Source organism: Boleophthalmus pectinirostris, unplaced genomic scaffold, assembly GCF_026225935.1.
Source record: "Boleophthalmus pectinirostris isolate CB_2022bp ecotype Guang Dong unplaced genomic scaffold, ASM2622593v1 HiC_scaffold_17, whole genome shotgun sequence".
Taxonomy (NCBI): domain Eukaryota; kingdom Metazoa; phylum Chordata; class Actinopteri; order Gobiiformes; family Gobiidae; genus Boleophthalmus; species Boleophthalmus pectinirostris.
In genome coordinates this window covers 24,152,047-24,175,322 of record NW_026571115.1, presented here as the reverse complement: position 1 = coordinate 24,175,322, position 23,276 = coordinate 24,152,047, and the positions used below count along the sequence as shown (strand labels likewise).

At 41.3% G+C, this 23,276-nt stretch overlaps 1 protein-coding gene across 1 annotated transcript in view; it reads right to left on the bottom strand.

Annotated features, from left to right (window-relative positions):
- Positions 1-5,156: 5,156 nt before the first annotated feature.
- cacna1ha (calcium channel, voltage-dependent, T type, alpha 1H subunit a) overlaps positions 5,157-23,276 on the bottom strand; it is a 294,384-nt gene continuing 276,264 nt past the window's right edge. Inside the window, exons 35-40 of the mRNA XM_055152604.1 lie at positions 13,036-13,194; positions 12,679-12,819; positions 11,851-12,010; positions 7,510-7,664; positions 6,336-6,508; positions 5,157-6,270 (exon numbers count right to left, since the gene is read on the bottom strand). Coding sequence (XP_055008579.1) covers positions 5,157-6,270; positions 6,336-6,508; positions 7,510-7,664; positions 11,851-12,010; positions 12,679-12,819; positions 13,036-13,194 — 1,902 coding nt within the window. The remainder of the gene's footprint in view (positions 6,271-6,335; positions 6,509-7,509; positions 7,665-11,850; positions 12,011-12,678; positions 12,820-13,035; positions 13,195-23,276) is intronic.

Sequence of the window (23,276 nt, the reverse complement as noted above, 5' to 3'; positions counted from 1 at the left end):
ACACACTTTAGGACAGTGCTGTAAACGGCCTCAAGTGAATGGGCAGCTTTTATACAGATCCAGATCAAACCAAACTATAGAGCAGAGCTGAGTCGATACAGGGAGTAGACAAGGGCATCCGGACGACTCCCGCACAGCACACAAACATGTTACGAATGTTAAGCATTTATTGTCCTGATATATTTCTAAATAAAAGAAGCCTTGAGCATGTTACATGCTGTTTTTCAGTGGACTCGGTTGATATTTATTTTTACGATTCTGTCAATTCACTGAATGCATCAGACCACACCCTCAGTCTGCTCCACTCCACCTGATGTTCAGGCTCGGCACATCTCTGCCTGTTCTACGAAGTCCCAAGTACAAATGTTGAAACTGCCCATAAGGGATGTTTCGCTTCAGGTGTTGAGGATGAAAAGAATCTGCTCTGTGGGTAATATTATGTGATGTCTCTTTTCTGTAGAGTTTAATGTACAAATGCTCCACTTCCCCCTTAAATACGGTGAGATTTACAATATTCACAGAATATTCCATTGATAATTTAATATTACGGTTTATAGAATTTAAATATTTGTGCAATTCCAAAGTAAAGTATCATTAAAAATCAATAGAATATTTTTAATGTAGTGACCATACCAGGTAATACAATGAAAAGAATGATTAACAGGATGAAGGACACAGTCCTGCTTCCAAAGAACCAAAAATAAACAAGCATAATTAGGAGAAAAACAAGAACCAACTGAAATACCAAATTTTTTGAATGTATAGCTCATCCATAAAAATAAAGATATTGTTATGAATAACCCATTCTGTAAGTTTCAACAGAAAGTCACAAGAAGATTTAGAAATATCACTCTCAGTAAGAAAATATTTCAGAGCAGATAAACCCTCTTGATGTTCAATATTTATGTACAGACTTTCAACATCCATTATTACAAGAAACTGGTCTTTAATGTTCATCAAAGTTCCAATTCTGTTTAGTACATCTCTAGTGTCCTCAATGAAGGATGAAGTGTTTTTACCAAAGGATTTATGAAGTGGTCAGTGTATTTGGTAGCTGGCTCGGTGAGAGTCATTACCAGATATGAGAGGACGTCCTGAGCGGTGTCCTTGGGCTCCTTATGAACCTAAGGCAACAGATAGAAGGCTCCAGAAATTAGTGTTCAAAAGAAAATTCATTGTCACTAATAATTCTCATGTCCAATAAGCAAAAGGTAGTTTCTAAAATTCTTAAAAGTACCATTTTATCTAAAAAGCTACTAAATGTTAATCTAATTCATCAGCAGGTTTCACTTCGTGGAAACCGTCTGACCTCTCAGCATTAGGATTTGTTCGCTCAACAGTAGGCAGGTACTTTTTTTTATTTTATTTAACCAATCGCTGCTATTTGGTCGTGACGTATGTAATGCGCCGCTAATGGGGCAAACTGGTATATTAAAGGTTGTATAGAGGATTTTTTAAAGGGAAAAGAAATACAGTGACAGAACTTTTTCAAATGTTATGCATGCGTGACACCACCTTCCTCCTCCACAGTTCCTTCAGTAGAAACATCTCCTCCCACCTCCTTACTCTAAAAATCACGCTTGTTTACAGCCAGTGCGTGTTCAGAATTACTGTTGAAGTGACCTGTCTAGAAATAATATAGCGACGGATGAATCAGTTTTTAGACCCTTTGTCTGCTTCATTCGTGCAATCGCTGGAAGAGATCTCCAAGAATCACGTATTTGGCTTTGCAACCTTTCTCCTTCTCTTCTTCTTTCAGCGACCTCAAAAACGGACTTTCTTTTGTGGCAAACTGGTCATGGATTCTCGTCCGTCATCTCAACAAACAAACAAACGAACTGCGAGGAAGCTACAGTTTAAAAAAGCCTCTAAGAACCACTGCATAAACCACATAATCCCTGCGCGCCTGCAAGTCAGTTACACTAGAAACGCAGGGAGTTTGACTGACAGTCTAACAGCCAATAGAAAATGAGGTAGCCTGGTTATCTATTGGCTGATGTTTATCTGCCCTCACTACATCCACAGTTGATAGATTTTCATTCTTTTTTTTTTAGTCAACATAATTACAAGGCTGCTGCATCTCTGTTAGGGTATTTTAAACTTTCATTGACAATTTGAAACAAAAACAAAAAAAAAAATCCTCCATACAACCTTTAAGCTTTTCCCAAATCCCGGAAGAAGGACAATAACCCTTTGATAAAATTCACCAAACATTCTCTTTGTTACGGCTTTAAATCCTCGATCTCGATAGAACACAGAGACCGAAGAAAAGAAAAGAGCCGACACCGTGTTTCATAAATAAAAAACTGATATCTTTTATTTGACAGGGAAACATCCTTTAGGACAACAGTTGATCATTACACAATAGTTAGCAACAATACGTAATGCGGAAGTCCCAAGTTTGTGTGTGTGCGTGTGTGTGCGGCCCCCCTCCCCCGTCTTATTGCAGACACAGTCCTCCCAGCGCGCGTAAGGCTCGGGGGGTCCGAGGTCGGGGGGGCCTGGCCAAATAATTGTCAAATACTCAAATTAAGATCGTCTAATTTTGTCGAGTTGTGCGACAGTTCGAAGAATCCTGCCAGCAACACTAATACAATGTTTCAGTACTGTTAAAAAAGGGCTTATAGGCTACTCCTACTTCAAATATACAGCAGTTAATTAGCATCACCATTGACAAGTTTAGAGCGCTTGGAGCAAAAAGAGTTAAATAGTGCCAGTTCCCAAGAAAATAGACCTGACAAATTTCTCACTAAAAAACAAACTTGTCCCCGGTAAACTGAATGACCACCCAGTATTGCAAAGGACGTTAAACAAGTGGGATATCGGAATCAGTTACAAATTCTTCCAGCCCAGTGCAAGTAGGTAGTCGGTCTACAAATGGGGACCTCTGAAAATGCAAGTATCAAAATCTCCAAAACATCCAGATCTTTCCCAAAAGTTTTTTTTTAATACAACATGCAATTTATAGTCAAAAGAGTTTCCTCGAAAAACAGGATGGAGAGATCCAGAGATCAGTAAGAACAATTATGCAGTCACTCGACCAAGCTGTGATCTGACATGGGGATATGTGGAGTCGTTATGACGGATGCGCTCTTCTTGTCGACTGAAATGTTCAAATGTTGGACAGTCTGAGCGGGAAGTGAAGGCGAGACAGCAGTTAAAGCACACGCTGAGGACAGAGTGTGTGTGTATGAGTGTGTATATGAGTGTGTGTGTGCGTGGGGCCAGGGGAAGAAGAGCAGAGCTTTCATGGAGCTTCATGATGAGCCCTTTGTGGTCTGCCCTGGTCTCTTACACATTTCTAAAGTTGGTCTAAGTGACTCGAGTTTGGGTGTGATCCTGTGTGGTACTGAAAGATGAACTGGAGTTCAGTCTGATAGTGTGATTGTGCTGCTCTGAGAGGAAGCTCATGAAGGTGATAAAGCTCATGGAAAACGACCAATAAAAGTGTCTACTGCACCTCACTCCTCTGGTTTACTGCGCCGCCGCACTGAACAGCATAAATAAATTAAACTCTTCCTATGCTTGTATATAAATATAGATTATATATAGTTTGATAAATATTGGGATGTCAGTTGTTCCTTGCACACGTCCCTGCACTACAGGTGATGTGGTTATATTGTCAAAGCACTTTGGTCGTGCTCAGAGGGCTGAGCACCTGTGCAGGGGAGTTCAGACGCTGTCCCAGCAGCGGCCTTTGCAAAGGGACTCTGTTCCTCATGCACGACACGACTGTACACTTTGTGCTCGGATAAAGGTATGGCTTATTCGACATTCTTCTCATTCATACGTATGAGGATGGATATGTAGGAAACTGCAGTGTTCATGCATGCTAAAGGAACAGCAGGATGACAGAGTGAGCAGAGATGTACCAGCAGAGTGTCCTCGCCACAGTCATGCCTCTGCAGCCACGCACAGCTCAAACACCTGCAGTGAGTCTGCAGTAAGGTCAATATCATACACAGTAGTCTACCGCTCACAGCTAAACGTAGCATCCAGCTAACTAGGTTTCCACAAGTATAGTATTATTATTGCACTCTGGCTACACATATTCAATAGTTTGGTTGTCTTAAGATGTACAAAAACACTTAGTGGTGTCAAAGATGATCCGACTACAGCTGCTTCAGAGAGAGGCTCAGTGACACGACACAGCCAATGCACAATGGGCCTGCGATGCTTTATTATAGCATAGGACTTCAACCAATGAGGGGACTCAAACTATATTGAGTAAAAAAGGCTGCAGCTTGTGACCATACTCAATATTATTTCATTAATGACTTTATATTAATATGAACACAGATTAATTAGAATATTCTAAAATCTTGAGTGTCACTGAGCCTGCATCTCCCAACTGATGAAAAGCCCGGATACACAGAAATGGGACAGTACAGCTACAGAAAAGACCCCTGCATGTCCTGTGGTTTTCAAATATAGAAAAATAAAAGCCTTCTCTTAAACCTCAGCTCTCCTATCTGAGAGACTTCGACGCACTTCTCTCTCTTTTTTGAAAGGAAACATACATTCACGTAAGGACAACAGAGGATAAACAAGCAACTTGAAATTCAAATCTGTGTGCAAAAACATGTTAGATTTCTATAAAAATATGTGCATATGGATAGAGCTATTTTAATCTCACCAAATACAGTATTTTCTTCTTATTTACACTGCACAGATCCCCAGATAAAGTCTACAGCTGTGTCCTGCTCCCTGTGTGTTGTCCAAACACTCCTGCTCTGATCAATGTGATCCAGGAGCCCAGGGCCGCAGAGCGCCTGTAGGACACATCAAGTTGCATATCCCACATTTCCCCCACGCCGCCCATAAAAGGTCATCGATTATCAGCCAGACGCTGCTTCCTGATTGGCTCGCGTGGGTAGAGACAGTGTGTCAAGTTAAAAAAAAAACAATACAAATGAAAACTTTGGCTACGGAGTTAGGTGGCTTCAGTTCTGGTGCAAACTTATTAGCGTTACTCCAAAATGCACCGTATACAGTGGATGCTGTCACCAGTACAGCATTAGTGGTTTTGTAGTTCTTCAAAAATCCTTCTCTTCTCCTTATAAAAAGAGTCCCAATTGTCACTGTTAAAACAAAAGTCCCAGCCGCTCCACCACCATGTCCGAGGTTAGTGGACTTCCTGAAGGCGGCCCATCTGCTCACTGGGCAGTCCTGCGGTTCTTAGCGCTGAAGCCCGGGCTGCTCCTCAGTCTGCTGTCAAAGGGAGAGGAGCAGGTGGGACTGTCACTGTCTGACAGACCGGGCTGCAGACCGCTCATGTAGCGTGTCTGTGGCTGATCGAAGCTGAACTGTGGCAGAGAGCTGTAGTCCCCTGGGTGAGGAGAGTGCCGGGGCGACGGGCTCTGACCACAGGGCATAGCGCCCAGGGGTGCCCGGGGCTGGATAAATATGTTAGGGCTGATAGGGATGTGTGTCGGTGAGATCCCATGAGTGGGGAAGGACGGGCTGTGTGTTGGGGTGTTGCCTGCAGAGGGCGCCAGAGTGTGGCTGGGAGAATGCACTTGTAGAGGTCTGTGGAGGGGCGAGAGGGGGGTCTGTGTGTCTGTACACGCCTCCTGCGTCTGAGTGTGAGGGCTCAGGTCATATGAGGGCGCTCTCCTCCGCAGCAGCATGCTGCAGGGAGACAGTTTGGGAGAAGAGGCGGACGGGGCAGGCTCTTTCTCTGGAGGAGGGTGGATGGAGATACAGGGAGGACTGAGCTTCTTCTTCCTGTGCCCACCTCCCACAGACTGCACACGCACTGGGCCCTTCTCCGGTCGCTGCCTCTGCTCTGGAGCCTCGTCACTGGTGAAGATCAGCTGAGGGAGGCACACCTCGATGGAGTGTCGGCGCTGGTCCTCAGGGAAACCGGCCGACAGCGTTTTACCCAGGAAGCACTGGTTATCGGTGCTAAAGCCCTTCTTTAGGTCGCGCTCCTTCGTAGTGTCAGTGAGCAGACTGAGCGTGCTCCGTGACGCCTGGGTGGGGGTGAGGGTGGGTACAGGAGGGACAGGGGCGGGGTCAGAGTCGTGGCAGAAGGGCGGGGCATAAGGAGACAGTGACAGGCTCCTACAGGTCCTCCCTGTCTGGTCGGGCCCCGCCTCCTCTCTCCACTGGCGGCAGGCTGCACTGGTGATGTGGCACACCTCCTCGTCCGCTGGGTCACGGGTGTCCACGAGAGGCCTGGGCCGGCGCAGGCTGGGCGGCCTCAGGGGCAGACGAGGGGAGGGCGGAGGAGGGAGCAGCCGGGCGGGGGAGCAGGGAGGAGGGGGAGGGAGGAGGGAGAGGACAGAAGAGCGGCGACAGGAGAGCAGACAGGAGAGGGGGAGGAGGGAGGGAGAGACAGGGAGGAGGGCGAGGGAGGAGGCAGAGCGGAGGGCGAGGAGGGCGGAGGAGGGGGCAGAGGAGAGGGAGTGCTCGGCTGAGGGGGCAGAGGAGGCACACGAGGAGGGTTGGGACGCTCCTGGTGCTCTGAGCTATGAACCTCCACTGAATCCACTTTGACTGCAATCTGCAAAATAAAGACAGAAGAGTAAAGAAGAGAAAAAGAAAGGAGGGAAGACTAGAGTAGAATAAAGTAAAGTAACAGAAAAGTAATGAAGAATAAAGTAAAGATGGAGAAAGTAAAGTAGTGTAAAGTAAAGAAGGATAAAGTAACGTACAGTAAAGTGGTAATAGTATAAAGTAGCAGTAGCAGTAGGATAAAGACAAGGAAAAAAGAATAAGTAAAGTAGAGTAAAGTAAATGATAAAATGAAATAAAAAATGATAAATGAAGAATAAATAAAGAAAAGTAAAGAAGGCTAAAGTAAAGTAAATGATGAAGTGAAATAAAGAAGGATAAATAAAGTAAAGTAAAGAAGGATAAAATAAAGTAAATGATAAAGTAAAGAAGGATAAAGTAAAGCAGAATAATCTAAAGATGGATAAAGTAAAGAAAACAAGGATAAAGTAAAGTGGACTAAAGTTATGTAGAATGTAGTAATGTAAAATAAAGTAAAGTAGAACGAAGCAAAAAATGCAAAGTAAAATCAAGTAGAAATTGTAGAATCCAACTGTAGCTCTGGATAATGTCAGTATTTTTGCTTTATGGTAATAAGTCAGAAAATTATTATTTTATCTGTTCAAATATTAAGATGTGTCAGAACACCACTGTTATTAATGTTCATATATTTTATTTGTATTTAGTGACCTTTTACTTTGTCCCAGAAGTAAACAGTGAGAAATAGTAGCCGTGAAAGAGAGAAAGACGATAGAGAAACGCAGAAAATGTGAAGAAAAGACGTCAAATTTAAAGAAATGCTACTGAACTACCACTGGCGATGTGAAGGTGAAAACGGTAAATATATTTTGTATTTATTTAAAAGTATTGTATGTAAAGCTGAGCCATTTTCTCTGTCTGTCTTTATTTTAGTTTTCACTGTGTTCATGGCGATGATGTGAAGTCCTTTTATTTATGAAGAAAACCAGGGCAGCTACACAAACGACGTGATGAAGAAAAGATAATCCTCACCTGTCTGCGCAGGGCTCGGGGGGAGGGGCTTGGAGCGGGCGGGGCGATGCGGGGCGGGGCCAGGGGGGAGCTGGGCTTGCGGAGGGGGGACATGTCGGGGACTTGGAGCAGACTGCGCCTCTCGCACGGCTGGGAGTGGACCGACGTCACCGAGCCTAACAACCCAGAGAAGAACATTAGAGGATTGGAAAACACACTGGAGTCATGTGTCTGTATATTTATTTTTCAGGCAGAGGTGGGCAGTCCTCACAGATTTACTCAAGCACAGTGAAGTGAATCGATTTGAGCTTTTAAGACACCAGATTTTTACTTCTACTTGAGTATTATATTTTATAGTGTAATAGTACTGGAGTAAATGTTTGTGCTATCCTTCCAATTGCATTAAAGGCACTGTATCTGATATCATAGCTTTAAAAATGTGAAAAACAGAATTAATTTTAAATGTTTTCCAGTGGTCCAAAGTTATTCTTCACTTACCTTCATCCTAATTATTCACTGAGATGATTTAAGATGACTAGAAGCACTTTTCAAAACTCTCTCTCATGATAAAGCTGACAACTACAAGCATGCTAACGTGCACTTCCTGATTATTGGACAGTAAAACGCTTTATAATTAGATGTAGACAAACTATTTTGACCTCGAGAGCTGCTTATACAATATATTTATACTGGGGCAAGACAATTTTACCCAAACACATGGGGGAAAAAAATCATGTACAGCATTGTTTCCCAAACACTGGATTGCGACCCTCAGGTGGGACGCAAGAGATTTTTTGGGGTCTGCATGTAGGTCTCCAGTTCTGCCTGATCTGCATCTTGCACCCGGACTGGAATGCACTACAAAAACGCAGACAGGCCCACCTATCTCATTAGAAATGTTGAAATGTTAAGACATGTTTTGTATCATTTTTAATCACTTTGTACCGGGAATTATTTTATTGACTATTTTGTTCCAATATTGCTGGTTCAACTGAATGAAAAGAAAAAGAAATGGGCTACACTAAATGTCCAAATAGGCGACTTATGGATCCTTTTATTGCTGCTTTAATTACAAAAACTTAAGTAATTGTTCAGAGAGATACGATCAACAATAAAATATCCTCATTAATGTTCAATAATGTTCAAATTCACCTTTATTTTTTGATTTACAAATAATATTTATTGACTTCATAAAGGTTTGTGACTTTTAAAATATGGGTCCCCAGAAAAAAAGTTTGGGAAACACTGGTGTACAGGACCTTTAATCTTAAATTATAAATCAGATGTTACTTCAAGAGCAGTAACTTTTACAATCATTTTAATTTCTTGGACCACTTTTACTTACTAGTACAGTGTTTGGTTAATCTGCCCACCTCTGATTACCAGGGAGATATCGTATGGTTCATAGTTTGCTATAAAAACCATAAAACCATTAAACACACGGAGGAGAGTTCAGGTTGAAGCAGAGGGAAGGTCTATTGCTTCATTACACTCTACGTAGCCGACATCTCATGCATGCCGTTTATTGTACATGCATATGGCCGTTAAGTTAACTCAATATTCACATCCACTCTCTCTGTTCTTGAGCCAACACTTTATCTTGACATTATGGAGAAGTATAATTGTACTGCATGAAAAGGTTTACGATTTACCTTTCATGTGTTTATGTCAATTATAAAACCAACTGTGCGCCATAATCAAAATAGAGTGTGGCCAGGGTTTTCAGGAAATTAGTGAGTTAACGATGTATTAATCTGAAATCCTGGTTAAATCAAATGTGTTTTCAAGCTGCACTGTGTAACCGTCACCTGCTTGTTTCCATGGAGATGTCGTTGTTTTGCCTGGACTGCTCCCTAATATAGCATTAAAGGCGCTATATTACACAAAATTTGCCACGTTTACGTCTTTACACCTTAAATTCCAAATAAAAATAATTTAATTCCGAATAAAATTTTATTCCGCTGTAAAAAGACGATGTAAACACTTAATTCCTAATGAAAATTATTATTCGGAATTAAACTTAAGTGGGTGGTTTATTCTGATTGTAAAGACAAATTAATTTATTCCTTGATCATGTAAATGTTTATTCTTCTTAAAAATTATTCCTGTCGTTCAGCGCATGATCGTTGGGTTGTTGGATCTGGCTCTAAAAGTCCTCGCTTTGGACTTTCATCCACGTCTCTTTGGATTTGTGAGCGGGATGCGGGAGTGGGCTGAGGTAGAGCAGCCGTTGACTCAGTTTGTCTTCTTCCTCCCTTCTCTGACACTCTTCCTTTCTCCTCCTCAGCTGACTGATGTAAAGCACGATGAGAGAAATCTCGAGCTGCTGCTTAATTATCATCGGAACAACTACGAAAAATTTTGTATGTTCATGTTTATGTCCGTGGCGTAACGACAAACCGAGATGACAAAAAAGCTGGCAGCAGCTGAAGTGTGTGTTTTCTTCCAGTTAATGTAAGTACGTTTGTGTCCCTGTCAATCAGAATCCTTCCCGACCCCCAGATGTTGAGCAGAATTAAATAAAGGCGATTTAATGTGTTTTCCATGTAAACCTCAATTCGGAATTATTATTTCCATGTAAACTCGAAGGAGAATATTTTAATTCCAAACTATTTAATTCAGAACAATTAATTTGGAGTTAAAAAACATCATGTAGACGCGGCCACTGACTCTTGTGAGCTTTAATCCATGTTATAATGCTGTTATCTCATCAAAAACATGCCTGGAGTTGTGTTTTCTTTCATTCATACATCTTTGAGTAACCCTTTATTTTTAGTCTTTAGAGTTTTCAAGTTAACAGCTACGTTTTACCTTTTGTGGAACAGAGATTGCTAAATATGTTGTGTTAAACATGTGTGAATGAAACAAAACACAACTCCGAGAGTGTTTTTAAAGAGGAAATGGCACACACAACATAGATCAAAAGTAGTAATATAATATATAATAAAGTAAATAGTAATAATAATATAGGCCTTTTAAGATGTTTTTTCAAGATTCAAGACTGAAAAATAAAATCTGTTTTTGTTTTTTGGTGTAATAAATACCAAATTGAGCAAATCCAAGATATATAAGTTTAATGCTACTGCGGAACATTCCAGGATAAGCATTAACATCCCCCATGGAGACTGGCAGGTGTTGGTCCTCTCATCAGAAAAGCATACCTTTAAAGAGACATTTAAATACACAGTAAATGGTTAAATCTAACTTTTTAGGGTTTATAACAGTGCAATATTATAACCAGGATCTCCAAGCAGCATTCAGACAAGCCTATGCAAAATCTATGCAACAGGAAAAGATCATATCAGTTTCATATCACTGCAAACTACAAAGCCACCAACAGTGAATTTCATTGACAATTCAAAATCAGATTCACAAAGATATCAGTTCAACTTGTAGCTATTGGGTTGTGGCTTTGCAGTTTGTCCAGCTCGACTGCAGGGGTCGTATGAGGGCTGAGCAGATGAGTTGTGTGAAGGCAGTTATTGTTCACTTGTTTCAGCTCATCCACTGCTGTTGTACCTTTGACAGAGCCAGGGCCTGTGCCTACAGTCTGACTGCACACAGAACAGTACGGTCAGTGCTCGTGTCTCCTGTTACGCCTTATTCTTCCAAAACCCACAAAAGGTTGCAGTGCTTCCCAACCAATGGACCATGGGCTATTATATGTTATAGACAAGCATTTTTACTTCACTGAGGATATGAAATCTTTAAGAACATTAACAGATATAATATGCTATTTTAACTTTTAAGAACGTCACTGTTCAGCAGACAAGAATGAAATAAATATCTGTGAATAGTTCATTATATATATATATATATAAAAAAATACAAACAAAATTATTAGTACAGGTGAAGGCTATAAAAGGTAAAGGTGCACTATGTAAGGGGTCTGCCACCTACTCGTTTACATAGAGATGTTATCATTGTTCTTCTAATATTCCATATTGACACTGACATTAGCCTTATCTGTCTCCATAGAAACAAGCAGGGGACGTCATCAGGTCAAGTCACAGGTCAAGTCTGTACTCGTAAGAATTCATTTTCGAAGCTTTTATAAAAACTTAAAACATCCTTAATTTAACAAATTCAAGATGTACAGAATTATAATGTCATAAAGCAAAGCATTCCAAACAAAAGCGACTTTATGGAGACAAGTTGATGGCAGACCCTCAAAGACCAGAAAAGTGATATAATGCACCTTTGAGATGTTTCCAAGAGCCCTGCATGGGTCTTAAATTCCTGAAAGGGTTACTACACCACGGGTTGGGAAGCACTCAGATCAATAATATAATAATTATTAACGATAAAAGTATTATTAAAAATGTGCCTTTGTTTTTATTATTCACTGTAATATCCCTGTACCTGCGTGCTGGGGACTCTGCTCCACCTCCTCCAGAGGGTAGGGGGCGCTGGCGGGACGGACAGGTCTGAACATGTAGCTGTCGTTGGGCAGAGAGTGCATCCTGGATACGGACATCTTTATGGAGGAAGGATCCTGCTCCTTGTAGTGCACCTCGTCCTCCTGCAGGGGGAGACACAGACCAGATCATAGACATGTTGATTTTTATAGAGCTCTTGTTTGGAACTGTGTAGTGCATTAACTGAACCATGTTTTAAAGCACACAGCACTTAAAATTTGACATGTTAAAGCACTATATGATTACATTTTATAGCTTTAATATCAGTGAAAAACAAAACAGGCTTTGGTCAAAAATAGTAAGGAACTCAGGATTACTTGATGTTTGATGAATTGTAACAAAAAAAAATAATATATATTTTTTTTGCAAAGTAAAGAAGACAAAGGTGGGCACATTATCAAAGTATTAACATAAATTGATCAAATATTGTGTATACTTTTAAAGATAAGCACAATTTGAACATCAAATGTACTGTTTATATTGCTGCAAAAAGGTGAATTAAATTGAAAATGGAAGAAAATGCTGTTACTTTACAAATAAGGATATAAAGTGATATGTTTATAGGTGCCATTTGGAGGACTTTTTAACCAATCAGTAGTTAAGCGCTATACTAACGCTCTAAACTTTTATCATTATGTATCTCTATATGAAAATTAAGCAAAAGAAAAACTAAAACTAAAACATAATTTTGATTCAAGTTAAAAATGTAATTGTCATGGTCTATAAACATGTATAAGTCAATTGAGGATTTTAATGGATTTGTTTTCTGTACCTCTTCGGGAGAATTTGGACACGGCCCGATGTAGGTCCCTCCCACTGAGCTGTTATTGGACCCGGTGCTCGCTCGCCGCTGATTCTCTAGCGCCATCTCCAGTTCAATCTCTGCATCTATCTCTGCGTCCTCCTTAGCCTCCTGCAAAAAAACACCACAAAACATTTTAACATTCAACAACCAACCTACTGTATATTACACAAAATTGTCTCTTGTGAGATTTACACTGTGTTAAAATGTTGTTACCTCATCAAAACACAACACAACTCCAGGTTTGTTTGTGATGAGGAAACAACATTATAACAGATCTGGCCCTTTAACATCTTTCACCACTTTCTGTCTCGCTGTTGCTTTTACCTTGTTGCTCTCCTCCAGGTGCTTCATCAGAACAGCCACCACCACGTTGACGAGGACGAACTGAGCCATGAGCACAAACGTGACAAAGTAGATGGGAGAGACCAGGGGCAGGTAGGTGAGACAGTGGATTTCTTCAGGACGGCATTCTCGCAGTGTGTCCTGATAGACAAGATCAAAAGACATGACAATTTAGATCCACTTGCTCTATTAAAAGTGAGACAACATTGCAAAAAGTAATGAGTTAAGGCTACTGAAAACTAGTCAATATCTCAAACAAGGAATAAAAGCCCTATGCACTAAGGCCACGTTCAGACTGCAGCCTGAAGTGACCAAAATCAGATTTTTTCGCCCCTGTGCAACCTGTATCTGATCTTTTATTGACAGTCTGAATGATACAGATCAGATTTTTTTCAAATGTGACCCAGGCCACTTGGATATGTGCTCCTAAATCCGATACATTTTCGATCTTCTGACATGCGACTTCAGTCTGAACGGTCAGGTCGCATTCATCCAACCTACACGTCAGGCTCGGAGTCTAGTCAATAGAAGGAAAGCGAGGTTAGCGAGTTTATTAATATTCAGGGAGGATCGTTGCCTGGAAATCCAGAAGGATATCTCTCTGTACAGTGATGAGTCTGGATTTGTCCAAGCAAGGAGGATCTGTGTTTTCAGGCCAAACTGGAGGCGTCTTATCAGAATCGGGCAGTTTTTGAAAGAAATGTCTAAGCGTGGCTATAGGCAGTCCTGGCTCCAGTGTCAACAAAAAAAAAAAAGAGCCTGCGAGCCAAATACAAGTAGACTAAAGACTCAAACAAACAAAGCAGCCGTGGACCTGTAACCTGTCCATTTTACGAAGAACTGGACCGTATTTTCGGAGACAAGCTCAGCATTTAAGCCACTTCCGTAAACACTAAGCACACTCGCTGCATGTGACGTCTTCGTGTCCTCCAGTGCACATGCGGGACACTTTTGGGGCGTTTAAAGTTCACACTGAAGATCACATACAAGTCACATTTAATTGGAAATGTGAACGACCTCACAAAAAAATCAGCTTTCACAAAATATTCCGAATTGAGCATTAAGCCCTGCAGTCTGAACGTAGCCTATATAACTTTTCTAGTGAACAGTCTGATACCTACTTGTTGCTTACCTAAAATGTTCCACGGTATGACAGTAAACATACCCATTTTCTTTTTATTCAGTAGGTTTTATTGCTCAAAAACACTGTAATTTGGTCAAGTGACATCTCCTTTTTGTCTCTCAAAAATGGTCCTCGGGTTTATCTGTGGTCCGTTTTGTGTCATTATGGCCTGACAAAATCTGGATTAGCTCCCGATGCTATCACGCCAACGCCTTTGATATTTTGTGTTTAGTAAAAGCTACAGTGCTAACACAGCTAAGCCTCTTAATGACTGAATAATTAGTTTTGGAGGTCATCAAGGTCTCTGTGGCTCAGATAGGATAATCTTTGTCTTCATTTATGCCATTGTGTACAAGTGTGTCGATGAGTATGTGACTGTGTGTGAGTAATTATCACATTGTGCAGACTAAACTCTGTACACATGCTCACATCATGGGGGCCTGCCTAGAGCGACCAGATTTTCAAAATTCTAAACTGGGACACACCTGGGTTGGGATGGTTGGTATAAATAAAATTGTGAAAAGAGTGTGTAAGATTGTGCATTCTTGTATCTCGCATTCTCGTCATAATCTGAGGGGCTTCTGTCGCTTTTCTTTTTGCTTTATGGTCATTCACAAACACAGATTTCTGTATTTTGGCTAAACAAATAACAATTTATGCTCCTCTTTACTGTTGGCAAGGATCTGATTAGTCAAAAATTGTCATCGTCCTGTTTTAGTCGTGGTTTAGAGTTGATGAATTAGAACAAATTGGTCAAAAATAGGGACATCTGGGACATTTCTTGTATAAAACTCGGGCAAATCACTGGTTTATTATAAATCTGATGGGACAGAGGGACACAGGGCTCAAACTTGGGACTGTCCTGGAGAAAAGGGGAACCTACCTCCTGGCCACCATAAACATGAACCTGCATTGCCAGTGCCTTAACTTGCAGATTTACAAGTTTTTCTCAGTCCTTTTAAGATTCCACACTGAGCTTTGCAAGTTTAGGGTTCAAGGTTAGAATGGTAGCTCCTCAATCATCTGATACAATCACTGTTTAAGCAAATTTATTTGATCACATCTATCACTGCACACGGGTTCTCGAGTACTGGCGCATTTATTAGCCTTAACAAATGCCGTAAAACGCTGTGAAAACTACAGGACACATAAAACATATAATTAGACACTCCAGATTTGTTTGCTAACACAGAAGTACCGATGAAATTAGCTACCTCGTGGCCGCCTGTCACATCGGAGATCTTTAAGAAAAGGAAATCTGCGCGATTGGCGCACTTTATATCTGTGCACAAAATACATACATAAAAACAATACATTTCGTAACAACAATCGCAAGAAATATAAAACAAAAGATACCTCGTGCAGCCGGTTAGCTGCCGTAGCTGCCGAAATCGTGGCTCTCGCTCTAATGGTCTTTAGCATAAGAGGGCGTATGCGATCTACCTGTGGCCCGATATCAATTTCTCAAACTCTCGCGACAATTGCGGTACCAAACCAAATGAAATTAATACAGTCGTATATTTATATAAAGTAAAACACAATTTTCCTGTATAAATTATAATAATTTTTAAACAAAATTTAACATAATAATTTTAACTTATAATTTTCTTAAATCAAAATTAACTTGTTTTGCATAATGCATTTTAATGACACTTACACTCCCACCAAAATCACCAATAAACCTTGAATGTGATTTTCTAAGAAGTGTCCAAGTCTTGACTATGTGTTTGGGCTTTATCAGTCTCAATTAAAGTCACAACTTTGTGAATAGGTCTTTCTATGTGTATTAGTCTCGTCTGTGTTTTCCCTTTGTCACAAGTCGTGTCACTCGTCTTCAGCTTCACCTTTCGAACCTTTCCATCTGTGCTTCGGAAAGTCTCCATCACACGAGCAAGCCTCCATTTACATCTTGGCATATTATCGTCCTGTAGAATCACAATGTCATTTACTTGCAGGTTACGTGATACTTTCTGCCATTTCTTTCGTTGTTGGAGATTCAACAGGTATTCTCTCTTCCATCTCTGCCAAAACTCATTTGCGAGGAACTGTACTCTTCTCCATCTCTTGTTCAAATACAAATCTTCTTTGGAGAACTGCCCAGGAGGAGGGAGAATAACTACTGATTTCATTGTTAATATGTGATTTGGCGTAAGTGGTTCTGGATCAGTGGGGTCGTTGATATGTTCAACACTTAGTGGCCTGCTGTTAATGATTGCCATTGTCTCGTATAGAAGAGTTCTTAAACTAGTGGTGTCGAGTCTATTTGAGAACTTGTCTAGCATTGCTGTTAGTATGCTGCGCACTGTTCGAATTTGGCGCTCCCATACTCCTCCCATATGGCTAACTGCTGGGACATTCATTACAAATTCGCAACCAATACTTCTTTGACGTTCTTGATCCATTTCTTTCATTAACTCCGAAAACTCTCTCCTTGCGCCCATGAAGTTGATCACATCTTAATTGCCGGACAGGGCCTCTTATTGCTATGAGAGTTCGAAGGGCGTTAATAAAAGCATCTGTTGTCAAGTCGTCAAGTGTTTCAATATGCACTGCTCGTGAACATAAGCATGTGAACAATAACCCATATCTCTTAACTTCCTTTCTTCCTTCTTTCACAATAAAAGGACCGAAACAGTCAACGCCACAATAGGTAAATGGAGGGGCTGTTTCTGTTCTCACTTCTGGCAAATCTGCCATCTGTTGAATGTCTGTAGCTCTTCGGTATCTTCTGCATTTCACGCAGTGGTAGATGTGTGAAGATACAAGATTTCCACATCCTAAAATCCATATTCCATTTGCACGCAATTCATTCACAGTCATGCCTCTTCCTTGGTGGTGTACATGTTCATGGTGGTGTTTGATGAGCAAGACTGACACATGAGATTCTTTGGGTAGAATTGCGGGGTGTTTGACTTCGTGGTGTAAAGCGGATTGGGATAACCGTCCTCCCACCCTGAGAACATCTGCTTTATCCAGGAAAGCATTTAACTGTCTGAGTCTGTTGTGTTTGTGCAGAGCATTTTCTCTTTGTGATCTTAATTTTTGTAATTCGTCAGCGAAAGCTTCCTTTTGTGCTTGTTTGATAATGAAGATTTCGGTGTCTTTTCTTTCCTCAAGATCTGTAGCTTTATTTGTTCTCTGTTGGAGACCTTTGAACTCTTTGAGAAACCTTCTGAGTGGAGCGATAGCTTTTACTGCTCTTGACCATTCTGAGAACTTCTTCAGACGTTCCAGCAAGATGTCTGCTTCCTTTGAACGAATAGTGTGTGTGTAACCTTTTCGGAGTTCAGGATCTGCTTCAAGCATTTCTCCCACCGTTTCCTTCTTGACTGGAAGATCTTGTTGCCAAAGGAAGGTGGGACCTTGTAACCAGTTTGAGTTCTTAAGCTGAGTTGCACTCAGGCCTCTCGAGGCATGATCAGCTGGATTGTTTTCAGAGATGACATGTCGCCATTGGTCAGGATCTGTGCTTTGTCTTATCCGTTGAATACGATTCACAACAAATGTGTGGAATCTTTTGGCATCGTTTCTTATGTAAGCTAGTACAACTTGTGAATCCGTCCAATAAAACTCTTGGAGGTTTTCAATTTCGATTTCTTGTTTGATTACATCTGCGTTACGGACTGATGTCACGGCGGATGACAGTTCGAGCCTTGGGATGGTTGTTTGTTTAGTGGGTGTAACTCTTGCTTTACCCATGACAAGTGAACAGGTGATCTGTCCCTCCTTGCTTGTTGCCCGAAGGTATGAACATGCTCCGTAACCGCTGAGACTTGCATCTGAAAAGCTGTGTAGTTCGTATTTTTCAACGTTGATGTTCTCTGAGTAGCTTCGTGGAATTTTTAAAGCCGCTAGTTTAGGCAGGTCTCGAAGCCACAATTCCCATTGTGGTAGGATGTGCTCAGGGAGATTGTCATCCCAGGTGACCTTGTCTTTACACAACATTTGGAGTATTTGTTTTCCAATCAATATGAATGGGGCGACAAACCCGAGTGGATCGAAGACTGAAGCAACCATTGAGAGCACCCCTCTCCTTGTTAGCGGGTTTTCTTTGACCAAAACTCTGAATTGGAACTCGTCAGCCTCGATACACCATTGGACCCCAAGTGCACGTTCAATGTGGGCTTCTCCTAGAGCTATAGCTTGATCTTTTGTTTGAGCCTGTTCTGCTTGTGGTATAGCTGCAAGCACTTCTTTATTGTTTGACACAAATTTATGCAGGTGAAGGTTGCCAGTTTTACAAAGGGCTCGTGACTCTTCAACTAGCTGTATGGCTTCAGCCGCTGATGCAACACTTGCGAGTCCATCATCCACGTAAAAGCCTCTTTGGATGAAATGGATGGTGTCCTTGCTGAACCTTTCTCTGCCTTGTGCAGCGAGATGTTTAAGTCCAAAGTTGCAGCATCCAGGGGACGAAGCTGCCCCAAAGAGGTGCACTTTCATCCTATACACTGATGGCTTGGAGTTCAGATCACCTTTGTCCCACCAGAGGAATCTTAGGTAGTCTTGATGTTCCTTGATGACGTGGAACTGATGGAACATCCTCTCGACATCACACATTATGGCTATAGGACCCTTTCTGAATCGGCATAACACTCCGACTAGTGCATTGGTAAGATCTGGTCCAGTCAAAAGGTGCTCGTTGAGAGATGTTTCTTTAAAACGGGCTGAACCATCAAAAACGACACGAATTTTTTCAGGCTTGTGGGGGTGGTACACCCCGTGGTGTGGGATGTACCAAGCTGCCTTGTTATCGAGCTCTTGATGTGGGACCTTTTCTGCGTCTCCACAGGAAATAATATCATCCATGAACTTGACGTAGTCCTTGTAGTATTTCTCATCTTTTCTGAGATGACGTTCTAATGAAGATAGTCTGTGTTCTGCGTATTGTTTGTTGTTGGGCAGATTGGGATTGTCTGTTTTGAATGGAAGTGGGAGTTCAAAGTGGCCGTCTTCCTTGTGCCGTATACCTTTGTTTACCTTTGACATGAACAGTATGTCTTCCTGGGAGACTGGATTGTCATCCGTTGTGTGCTCAGCAAAATCCGATTCCAGAGCCTTTATCACGTCCAGTGGAGTGACTTCTTTCACTTGAGTTTTGCATACAAAGTGCACTACTTGTTTGAGTTCAACTGATTGTAGCACTGCTGGATTTACTTCCCGCACAATGACTCTGTGACTGGTGCCGATAGCATCACTCTGATTGTGTACTTGATACGAACAACCAACAATGCTCCATCCAAGGTCCGTGAGTTGTGCATAGGGTTGGTTTTCTGAGCCTGCCAGGACTTCTCTTGGTAGAAGAGCTTGTTGGCAGTTATAGCCAATGAGTAAGCCGACTTCACATTCCAACAAAGGAGGCAACTTATTTGCCAGCTTTTCGAGGTGGGGCCACTTTAAGGCTGTCTCAGACGTCGGAATGTGCAACTTGTTTGCTGGGATAAACTCTCTTGTGAAGACTGGCGGTAATGCAATCTTCTGCTTGCTTTGATAGCCTCTTACTTGAAGGTTTAACAGCTTTTCACATGGTATGACTGTGATCTTAGCAGACATTGTTGATAGCCGTAAACTGGCCTTGCTTTTGTCTGTGTCGAGGTCTTGGGCAACTTCATCCAAGATGAAAGACGTATCGCTCTGTGAGTCGAGGAGCGCATACACCAGCACTTCTTGATCTGGGTTCTTTGTAGATGAAACCCAGACAGGCAATATAGAGGACGTCAAGGTACTTGGGGTTTCTTGAGCAACCCTATTGGTCGTTGCAGTTACAAGGTTGTTTTTGTCATTAGTATCAGCCTTTTCTTGAGACTGTACCTTTCCTTGAGTGTCTTCCTTAACTTGAGAATCACTGTCAGTCTTCACTAGAGCAGTCTTTTTACGATCTGTAAACTTGTCATCGTGCAAGCATGTCGGATGTCTCTTTTGACACTTATCACATGTGCTTCTTTTCTCACACTTCTTTGAGTGATGTCCTGTTCTTAAACATCCAAAACAAAGCTTTTCTGTTTGAACAAACTTGACACGATCTTGAACTGTTTTTTCTGCGAACTTGCGGCATTTGTCGAGAGTGTGACCAGTTCTTTTACAAAATGTGCATGATGTGGCACTGTGACTTAAGTTACTTGTGTTTGTTGTTAGAGTTTTGGCTTGAATGACTTGGTTTCTTAGGTGTTTGGTTTTATCCGTTTCCAAACCTTTGAGTGCTTGTATTGAGGTTATGGGATCACATGCTAAGTCTGCTTCAGTAGACACGAATTCCACAAATGTATGGAAAGATGGGTAATCTTCACTTGTTTGTCTCGTCTCCTTTGCTATGCGGTTCCATCTTGACACAAGCCAATCTGGTAATTTCAACAGGATCCTTTGACTCTCCATACAATCATTTAGAACTTCCAGTGTTTTGATGTGTGGCATTGCAGCTTCGCAGCTTTTAAGGAAGTCTGCAAATTCTCTTAACTCACATCCATCTTTGGAGGCTATTTTAGGCCAGCTGTGAAGCTTATCCCTGAAACATTTCCCGATGGTGAATGGGTCTCCAAACCGTTTTCCAAGCAATTGCCAAGCTGAATCGTATGCTTCGTCGGTGCCTAGTAGGAGAAATCCTTCAACTGCCTTTTTCGCAGCTCCACCGAGGTACTTTCTGAGGTAGTAGAGTCTCTCATTTCTGGGAATGTTCTTTCTTTCGATTAAGGTTTCAAATGACAACTGCCAGTCTTTAAACTTTAAGGGGTCTCCAGTGAACAATGCGGGTTCCGGAGTTGGGAGACGATTAGCACTTATTGCTTCTGCTAATATGCTAACTAAATCAGAGTTCTGCTGCAGTTGCGTTACAGCTGTAGGGACTGGCGTTGCTTGAGGAATGAATGGTGAACTTGAGGGGTTGAGTACTTGACTTGTTGTATTTGTGAGTGGAATGAATGCAGGGCTTGTAGCATTGAAAGCTGCTGCTGCTGCACGTGGAGCTTGAAACGGAGTGAATGGTGTGATGGGGATTGCTTGAGGTTCACTTGCCAGTTTGTTGCTACAGGGCAAACTGCGACTTTCATAGTTGTCTTCAGCCTGATCATAAATCTTTACTCTGGCTTTGGCAGCATTCAGCTTTTTTATCTCTTCCAACGTTCAAGTTTCCTGCGCTGCTCTTCCATAGCTTGTTGTCTCACCAGATTTTCAACTTCAAGTTTTCGGAGTTCACTTGCTTGTTTCTCTTGTTCCTCCATAACTGCTAGTATTTCTTCAGATGCCGCTGCCTCAGCCGCCGCTTCCACTCTTTTGACTGACTGTGCACATGAGAGAACAGAGTTAGGATTCGACCATGATTTGGATTTAGATTTTGACTCGTCTGCATCTAGACATGACCCCACATCTGGCCATGACTCTTTGTTTTCTTCGTAATGTCCTTTTAGCCAGTTTTCAGCTTTCCGGATAATGAAAGTGACGTACATGCATCCACCTTGCATCTCATATCTGGATCAGGAGCTTGTATTTGACGGACTTCATTGTAAATGGCTTGTACGTCTCGGTAAGTAATGGTCACGTTGTTTATCAACTCAGTCAACTCACTCTCTGAGGCTGTATCGGTCAGTAGTACTCTGCCTAATCTTGCTTCGTATCTCCATTTTTCATAAGCAATCTTGTATCTGCGCTTTACAGCTTTGATCTTATTGTCTTGGAGCTCCTTTCCTTTTTCAGTTAGCGTTCTTATTCTTTCACTCTTGCGAATCTTTGCTTCGGCTTGACTACTTAGTTCAGCACAGTCTCTTTCTTTGTCAGTCATTTTGTGTGTCAAGTTAAATGTTATCTGTTAACTGTAGTGCTTTAGGATTACTTTGTATACAACTTTGATTTAATTGAATTAATTTCTTAATGTAGGAACTGTTTTTAACTTAAATAACTTGCATGAACTTTCATTACAATTTTAACTCTAGACAAACTTCAATAATTAGAACAAAAAATATAACCACAAAATATACACAGTAGACATTAAGTGTCCTTCAAGCAGATGTGCCGCGAAATAACTTAAGTGAAGTTTAACTTGGCTTAAACCACTCTTATTTCCTTATAGCACAGTCTTGTTCTTATTTTTAACTTCACTTCATTTAAATAACTTATGTTGACGGAGCTCTGTTGCTGGGGTGCGAAGAGGTTGTGTAATGGCGCCGCCTTGTGGTGCACCTCGGACCGCGACCCACCGCGCTGCCGTCTACTTGACTCGAGCTTCTCACCGGCGCTGGGCTGGGCGAGTTTTCACTGTAGCTCCTCAATGACAACACTGCACACGGTTCTCGAGTACTGGCGCATTTATTAGCCTTAACAAATGCCGTAAAACGCCGTGAAAACTACAGGACACATAAAACATATAATTAGACACTCCAGATTTGTTTGCTAACACAGAAGTACCGATGAAATTAGCTACCTCGTGGCCGCCTGTCACATCGGAGATCTTTAAGAAAAGGAAATTTGCACGATTGGCGCACTTTATATCCGTGCACAAAATACATACATAAAATCAATAAATTTCGTAACAACAATCGCAAGAAATATAAAACAAAAGATACCTCGTGCAGCCGGTTAGCTGCCGTAGCTGCCGAAATCGTGGCTCTCGCTCTAATGGTCTTTAGCATAAGAGGGCGTATGCGATCTACCTGTGGCCCGATATCAATTTCTCAAACTCTCGCGACAATTGCGGTACCAAACCAAATGAAATTAATACAGTCGTATATTTATATAAAGTAAAACACAATTTTCCTGTATAAATTATAATCATTTTTAAACAAAATTTAACATAATAATTTTAACTTATAATTTTCTTAAATCAAAATGAACTTGTTTTACATAATGCATTTTAATGACACTTACAGTTAAAGTAGGGTGACCAGACATCCCTTTTTACGCGAGACAGTCCAAATTTTGAGCTCTGTGTCCCCTGTCACAGCAGATTTATCCCAAACCATTGATTTGTCCCAGTTTTGTACAAGAAATGTCCCATTTTTTGACCAATTTGATACTTGCCAACAGTAAAGACAGGTACACATTGTCATCTGTTTAGGTAAAATATAGAAAAGCTGATTAAAAATGACCAAAACACAAGGAAAATATGACAATT